Source organism: Plutella xylostella, chromosome 19 (genome assembly GCF_932276165.1).
Source record: "Plutella xylostella chromosome 19, ilPluXylo3.1, whole genome shotgun sequence".
Taxonomy (NCBI): Eukaryota; Metazoa; Arthropoda; class Insecta; order Lepidoptera; family Plutellidae; genus Plutella; species Plutella xylostella.
Window position 1 is genome coordinate 8,398,617 of NC_063999.1, and position 9,053 is coordinate 8,407,669.

Below are 9,053 nucleotides of genomic sequence, written 5' to 3' on the forward strand. Positions count from 1 at the left end.
AATTAACCTTCGACTTACTATGCAATAATCATAGCGACATCGAATCAATTAATCTACACAATCAAAAACAATGGAATGAAATCGTCATTCAAAAGAATAAAAGAATAAACATTGTTCACCTCAATATAAGATCGATCCGAAAAAACTTCAACCAGTTATTGGTGCTTATAGATAAGTGTATTTGTTATCTGGACATGATAGTACTAAGTGAGATCAACATTAAAGAACATGAAGTACCATTATATAACATACCCGGATTTAATTCATATCACAACACTAGAAGCAGAAGCAAAGGAGGTGGTATCTTAATATATGTGAAGGAAACACTGCAGTTTTATCCCACGATAAATAATGGATGGGCCACAGAGGTCACACATGGTATACTGGAAGCTGAGAATAATAATAATAATAATGTCCTCCTAGCCGAATTTCGACTACGGCGGCCAATCTCATTTGAGATCAGCCAAGCTGAGAATAGCATGAAGCTGTATGTGGTTGCTGTTTACAGGCCACCAAAAACTAATCAGACTTGCTTCTTAGATGAGATTGATAACATCATGAAAAGTATACCTAGCAACATGGATGCAGTACTATTAGGAGATGTCAACATAAACATAATGAACGGGCACACTAACAACATCATAAGGAAATACAAAGATATGATGTGTGGCTACGGGATGCAGTGCGGCTACGAGTACCCGACGCGGGAGGAGATCGTCGACGGCAGGCTCGTGCGCTCCTGCATCGACCATGTGTGGGTGCGCGAGTGTGTGACAGTGCGCGATACGTCAGCAGCGCCGCCGCCGCCGGCCGCCTATGTGTTATCCAGTGATAAGATATCTGACCACTACCTAAGTGGCTTGTGTTTACGTTTAAATAGTGACGGAAGTAGTTTCACCGGCAGGAAAAAAACAATAACTGTGCTAGACAATAAACTTGTGCAAGAAAAACTGTTATCAGCTGATTGGACTGCAGTGTTGCAAATGGATTGCCCTCTAAATATATATCAAAGTATGTGTACTATTTTTGGAGACATATATGTAAGTTCTAAAAAGGAAAAAATAACAGTAAGTACTCGCCTCAAGCAGCCCTGGATCTGTAACAAGCTACTTAAACTTATAGAACAAAGAGATGATCTTTTTAAAAAGTGGAAATCTTCCCCTAAAAATATGTTATACAGATTACAATATACAAAACTAAGAAATAAACTAAATAAAGATATAAACAAAGCTAAAAATAAATACAGGCAGGATTGCTTGGAGCGATGTAATAACGACTTTAGAAAAATATGGAATAATATTAACAACTGGCTAGGTAAGAAGAAGGCAGGGATTGATAATGTAATAATGCAACATTTAGGTAAAAAATATGATGAAACTGCAGGTAGCCGAGGGCGAACTACCATACAAAAGAATTTATACCTAATCCTATCCTAGGTTTAGTTAACTTTGAATTTTAATAGCTATCTTTGGAGTTTGAAATTAAAGAAAAGATTATGATAATTAAGTTGTATTATAGATAAAGGATTACAATATTTGGTACAAATAAATTGAGGAACCGATGTTATGCGTGCGCGATAATAAAGCCCTCTGATGGTCTTAGCGCGGTAGCGGGGATGCATCGATGTGCTCTGAGGTTGCCACTATAGGCATGAGCGGAGCGATTTTGATCGCGGGCGTGGCGGACACGCCACACATTCCCCCCGGCCAGACCGTAACTACGGTCGATAGTAGTCGGGGAACCGGATTCTTCTTCCAGCGCGCGAGCGCTTCTCCTCTACTGGTGGTGCAGGAGGTGTGGAATCAGGAGTCTTGCATGGGACTTCTCTCATCAGGTGGGCTGGCTTCAGCCTGTCGACTGACACGTTCACTGGCTTGCCCTTCACTTCTATGGTGAAGTACTTGGGCTGACGCTCGATGACCTTGTGCGGGCCAGTGTATGGAGGCTGCAGAGGTTTGCGCACCATGTCCTGGCGTAGGAAGACATGGGTGGTCGAGTTGAGGTCTTTTGGGATGTAGAAGGGAGATGAGGTGTGCCATGATGTCGGTCTAGGTGTCAGCTTGGCCATGTGTGAGCGCAGTCGCGCCGCGTACTCCGTCACGTCGCCGGTAGTGTAGTCGTCGCTCGGGCTCAGGAACTGACCAGGTAGTTGAAGGGGCTCGCCGTAGACTAGTTCTGCTGGAGAGGCCTGTATGTCGTCTTTCCAGGCGCTGCGCATGCCGAGTAGCACGAGTGGCAGGGCTTCGAACCACTGTGAGGAGGAGTGGCATCTTATTGCAGATTTCAGCTGCCGGTGCATGCGTTCGACGAGACCGTTGGCTTGGGGGTGGTACGCGGTCGTGGTGAGGTGGCGCGCACCAATCAAAGCGGTCAGGGCCTTGAAGAGGTGGCTCTCGAACTGCCGGCCGCGGTCTGTAGTGACCCGGGCGGGGCACCCGAACCTGGCTATCCAGCCAGACACCAGGGCTGCAGCGCACGCCTCGGCTGTGATCTCCTTCAGCGGGATCGCCTCGGGCCATCTGGTGAATCTGTCGATTATAGTGAGACAGTACCTGTAATCAGAAACCATAGTTAACGGCCCTACGATGTCGAGGTGTATGTGGGAAAATCTGGAGGTAGGTCTGAGGAATGGTGAGAGGGGAGCAATGGTATGGCGGGAAACTTTGTTAGTTTGACAAGCAATGCATTGTCTTGCCCACTCTCTACAGTTTTTCCGTATCCCTGGCCAAACGAATCTTTGTGTCACCAGTCGGACTGTAGCTGTACATCCAGGGTGGTGAAGATTGTGCACGGAGTCGAATGCCTGCTTTCTGAGGCTTGGCGTGATGTATGCTCGCGGAGGTTGAGTGGAGACATCGCAGTAGATGGGAAGATTGCTATCCATCGTGGCTACCTTTTTCAGTTTTAAGGTAGTTCCGAAGCGGAGCAAGTCTTGCAGTTCAGGGTCTTCGTTCTGAAGTCGTGCAAGAACTTGGAAGTCGATGGCAGCGGAGATTTCTTCAACGCGGGACAGGGCGTCGGCCACTACATTGTCTTTTCCAGGTAAGTATCTAATGTCAGTGGTGTATTGAGCAATGTAGTCTAGATAGCGGAACTGTCTTGGTGTGCATTTCTCTTTAGTCAGTGAGAACGCGTAGGTTAACGGTTTATGGTCCGTGTAGATGGAGAATGTCCTAGCTTCGACCATGTGCCTGAAGTACTTTATGGCTTCATACACTGCTAGGAGTTCTCTGTCATAAGCACTGTACTTCTTCTCTGTATTGGTAAGTTTGTGAGAGTAGAATGCTAGTGGTTGCCATGTTTTATCTATTTTTTGTTGCAGGACAGCACCAACAGCGAGGTCTGAGGCGTCGGAGGCTATGGCGAGTTCAGCAGAAGGATCCGGATGTGCCAGAAGAGCTGCTTGCGATAAGGACGCTTTGCAATCTTCGAATGATTTCAGAAGCTCGGGAGTCATGTGCACTGGATGTGATCCTTTTATTTTAGGTCCTGCGAGTACTTCATTCAAAGGTGCTTGGAGTTGTGCAGCTTTAGGTATGAATCTTCTGTAAAAATTCAATACCCCCAGGAATCGTCGGAGCTCTTTCACCGTTTTCGGTACAGGGAATTCCTGGATAGCTTGTACTTTTTCTTCAAGGGGAGTCGTACCGGCTGCAGAAACTTTGAAGCCCAGAAAAGTGACCTCTGGTTGACCGAAAACGCACTTTCTAGTGTTGACAAGCATTCCATACTTTTTCAGGCGCTCGAATACTTGACGAAGGTGGTCTTTGTGCTGCTCTGGAGACCTCGAGAACACCAAAATATCGTCGATGTATCCGAATGTGAAATCTAGGCCCATAAGAACCTCATCTATGAACCTTTGGAAGGTTTGAGCAGCGTTTCTTAGTCCGAAGGTCATAAATGGGAACTCAAATAATCCAAAAGGTGTCGTAATCGCAGTTTTCGATATATCGTCGCTGTTCACCCTTAATTGGTTATACGCCTTTACTAAATCAATCGTAGAGAACGTCGTACATCCATTCAGTTGACACGTGAAGTCATTAATGTGTCTGATCGGGTAGTTGTCCGGTATGGTCCTCGAGTTAAGCGCGCGGTAATCGCCGCACGGTCTCCAGCCGTCGTCTTTTTTCTTTGCTAGATGCAGGGGCGATGACCATGGGCTTTCCGAGCGTCTAGCAGTACCATTGTTAAGCATATCCTCGAACTCTTTCTTCGCTATTTGCAAGCGGGTTGGATCCAGGCGTCTTGGTTTGCTAGCAACTGGAGGTCCGGGAGTAGTCCGTATGTAGTGCATTGTATTATGCTTAGACGGGGTATTCAGGCCAGCTGGTTTGGTTATTTCAGGGTACTCCTGTAGCAAGGAATGGTACTCCGAGTCGCCTGTGACAACTTTTATCGACGAGATGTCTTCAGATGACTCCGACTGCTTGCCGTTGACCTTGAGAGAGGTTATACCATCGATAAGGCGGTTGTTTCTACAGTCTACTAGTAAGTGGTAGTACCGGAGGAAGTCAACTCCGATTATAGGTTTGGAAACATCCGCGATGGTGAAAGTCCAGGAGAAGTCTCTTCTTAACCCGAAGTCCAGGTGTAAGTGAGTGGGTCCGTAAGTATTTATTATTGAGCTGTTGGCTGCTATCAGGTCGTATTTGGTTTTAGTACAAGGTACTTTGACAGCTGACCGTGGGAAGACACACAGGTCTGAGCCAGTGTCCACTAGGAACTGCATCTTGGAGGAACGGTCAGTGATAAATAAACGGCCTGATGATGAAGGGCTGTCGGTGGCCGCTACTTCCGACGGCCCGGACAGTTTTCCGATGTGTCCTTGTGGAAGCTGCACGGTTCCTTACACTTCTGCGCCTTATCACCGTAGGTGAAGTGGTAGAAGCAATGCGGGTGGTTTGCTGGAGGTTGCCTCGGACGAGACCGACTGCGGGAGCGGCTGCGTGAGAATCTGCGTCTGTTGGAGTATGGATGTTCGCGATCGTAGCTTCTGTCATTTACCTTGGACGTAAGCATGGCCACCTGCCTGGTAAGTTCGCTTATCTGTCTCGTTAGGTCGTCGTACGCGGTTGGAGGAGCTGAAGAGGTACTTGCCACCTGGGGAGATGATGGGGCTATCTCGTGCACCTTGTCTGCAAGTTCGGCCAGTTTTTCCAATGCAAGCTCACTCTGCGAAGCAACAACGGTTTGAATATTGTGAGGTAAACGACTAGACCATATTGTATACAAGAAATCCTTTGGTACATCTGGACCTGCCAGGCTTTCCAGGTGTCGGAGGAACTGGGAAGGCTTCCTGTCCCCGAGCTCTTCATGCATCAGCAGCTGTTTGACCCGTTTTTCCTTAGAAGCGGAAAGTCTTTTAATAAGTTCTGTTTTCAGCTTTAGGTACTTATCTTTTTCAGGTGGGTTGGTGATGACGTCCTTGACCTTGGCAGCATATTGATGATCCAGCTGGGCTACGAGGTAACAAAATTTAGTGTCATCCGTAGTTATCCGCGACAAAACGAACTGACTTTCCACTTGAGCGAACCATAAGGTAGGTTCTTCAGGCCAAAATGGCGGTATCTTAACACCAACACGTAATATTTCAGGTTGCTGGATGGCCTGTGGTAACTCTTTATCCGAAACAGACATTATTAATTTCACGGCAAAAGTTGGGATCCGCTCCGCTTATGCCACTATGAACGCAGCGTTAAATAACAAACGAACAACTCGCAAAAGTACCGTCGTACGATTAATAAAAATCTCAGCGGCGATGTTTAGGTAGGCACTTTTTAATGTTTAGCACTATGTTCACTTGCACTTCGCACTTGCACTTGCAGCTTTTATAGGGGTCACCAGTTGCAGGTAGCCGAGGGCGAACTACCATACAAAAGAATTTATACCTAATCCTATCCTAGGTTTAGTTAACTTTGAATTTTAATAGCTATCTTTGGAGTTTGAAATTAAAGAAAAGATTATGATAATTAAGTTGTATTATAGATAAAGGATTACAATATTTGGTACAAATAAATTGAGGAACCGATGTTATGCGTGCGCGATAATAAAGCCCTCTGATGGTCTTAGCGCGGTAGCGGGGATGCATCGATGTGCTCTGAGGTTGCCACTATAGGCATGAGCGGAGCGATTTTGATCGCGGGCGTGGCGGACACGCCACAAAACTTCTATCTGTAATAGTTTTAATAATACTTTTACGAAGGAGATAGAAAATTTAAAGAATAAGCATGTTTGTTGTAATTTATTTCTGAACAGAGATGACTACGCGAAAAGCTGTAATGTCAGTATGAGGTACAAAAAAGTTTCAGCATTACAAATAGAAAAAATAATTGATAAGCTGTCGGCTGATAAGGCCCCCGGCTATGATGAAGTAAGAGCATGTGATATAAAGTTTATTAAAAATTGTATAAGCCCTATTCTTGCAAAATTTGTTAACCTATGCATTGAACATACTGTATATCCAACGCCATTAAAACGGTCTATTATACGGCCCATATTCAAACAAGGGAAACATGATGATTATGCAAATTATAGGCCAATAGCAATCTTATCTGTTATCAATAAAATTGTAGAAAAAGCTATAGTCACACAGATATCAGAGTTCTTAGAGAATAATGATGTACTTACAAAAACGCAGCATGGGTTTCGCAAACATAAGAGTACGGCCAGTGCCTTATCTCAGTTCACTGAGACAATGTATAACCACCTAGATAATCGTAAGCATATTGTAACCATTTTTATTGACTTCAAAAAAGCTTTTGACACCCTCGAGCACGACCTACTGCTGCAGGCCATGCGGGAGTGCGGCGTGCGCGGGGGGGTCAACAGCTGGCTCCGAGAGTACCTCACTGGCCGCCAGATGAGCACAGCGGTGGGTGCGACTAAAAGTGTATTTGCAGATATTAGAACCGGTGTGCCGACCGGATCTGTTTTTGGGCCGATTGGGTATATTATGCACGTTAACAATGTTGCCAATGTAATCCATAACTGCGACGTGTACATGTATGCAGACGATATGTGCATCATATACGCGCATAAAGATCAGGACATCATAGAAAAACATATTCAAAGTGACCTAGATAGCATAACAAAGTGGGCACATGACAATGGGATTATTATAAATATATCGAAAACAAAAGGTATGCACATATCGTCCCCGCATAATATAAAGCATGGTAAACAATATCATATAGTAGGACATACTTATGAATGTCTCCATAATCAATGTAAAGTATGTTGTTGTGATAATATTGAATTTGTATCTACTTTCAAATACCTTGGATTAGTCATAGATAGAAACCTTAATTGGAAATATCATATTGATGAGATTTGTAAGAAAATGAGATATTTGTTATGTAAGTTTCACCAGCTTAAGCGAGTTTTAAATAGAAAAACCTTATACATGGTTTATTTTGCACTGGTAGATTCTCTTATCGATTATGGGTTAATGACCTATGGACGCACTTTCAAAACAAACTTAAATCAAATCAAGAACCTGCAAGTAAGATTCCTTAAAATGTTAGTTGGTAGTAAAACAAAACGAGACTGTAAAGGATGTTACAATAAACTATTTAAACATTGTAAAATACTACCTATACATTGTAAAGTTACTTATAGCATTGCGATTAATCACTTTAAAGCGGAAGAATTCATATTTCAAAAACCAAGTAAAACAAATAAAAGAAGAATAGGTAAAAACTTTATTGAATGCTTTAAACCAACTAATTACTATGGTGAAAGATTATTCAAATACTTAGTGCCGAAATTTTATAACAAGTTGCCAGCGGAGTTTTTCAGATCTACATCCAAAAACATGTTTAAGAATCGTGTGAAAGATTTTTTACTGAACAATTTAGAAACTGTGTAGTTCAATAATAATATGTAATGTACTGTATACTAAAACACCTTTTGTAAATCGAGCATTTTTATTTAAACTTAAGTAAACATAATTGAAATATGATAATTCGTGATTTTGACAAAAAAACATAAACGTCTTTAAAACTTTAGAACCAAAACCAAAAGATAGATGCGACGACGAGCAAAGCGAGGAGGAGCGTGTTAGGTGCACATAGATATCGAAAAACAAAGCGGAGCGCAGCGAAGCGGAGCGGAGCGTTTCAAATATAGAGCAAAACAATTGTTAGGATTTTTATGGTGTTTAAACTTAAAAACCTTAGAACCTAAACCTAAAGATAGGTGCGACGACGAGCAAAGCGAGGAGGAGCGTGTTAGGTGCACATAGATATCGAAAAACAAAGCGGAGCGCAGCGAAGCGGAGCGGAGCGTTTCAAATATAGAGCAAAACAATTGTTAGGATTTTTATGGTGTTTAAACTTAAAAACCTTAGGACCTAAACCTAAAGATAGGTGCGACGACGAGCAAAGCGAGGAGGAGCGTGTTAGGTGCACATAGATATCGAAAAACAAAGCGGAGCGCAGCGAAGCGGAGCGGAGCGTTTCAAATATAGAGCAAACAATTTCTAGGATTTTTATGGTGTTTAAACTTAAAAACCTTAGGACTTAAACCTAAAGATAGGTGCGACGACGAGCAAAGCGAGGAGGAGCGTGTTAGGTGCACATTGATATCGAAAAACAAAGCGGAGCGCAGCGAAGCGGAGCGGAGCGTTTCACATAATATAGCTTAAAAAATATTGTTTTTATACGCATTATGCTGCATTATTCATAATAGATAACAATTTCTTGTTAACTAAGAAACATTCGGGAATTTGTATTTTCGGAATATTAAAACTTCGGGATTCGTAATTTAAATAATTCGATAAAATAAAAATCGTACTTTTGAAACATCGAAATAATAATATTCGGAAAATTGACTTTCGTCATTATTATAATATATAAAGCTGGATTACCACTGACTGATTCATTGACATAGTAGTTCTCCCAGAAGGAGTCATTTTTTGATATAATAATGTTTTAGGGAAATGTACAGGGTGCTCGGGTGAGTAGAGAAAAAATCCGAAATTTTAAAAAAAGTTGTAAAAAAAAAAAATTTTTTTTGCTCCTCTTTTTTGGTGACCATACATTTTTTCATATTTC

At 42.7% G+C, this 9,053-nt stretch overlaps 1 protein-coding gene across 1 annotated transcript; it reads right to left on the reverse strand.

Moving 5' to 3' along the window:
• Positions 1-4,788: 4,788 nt before the first annotated feature.
• On the reverse strand, positions 4,789-5,637 carry LOC125490010. The gene has a single exon (XM_048627939.1). The coding sequence runs from the start codon at positions 5,635-5,637 to the stop codon at positions 4,789-4,791; it is 849 nt and encodes a 282-aa protein (XP_048483896.1).
• Positions 5,638-9,053: the final 3,416 nt, after the last annotated feature.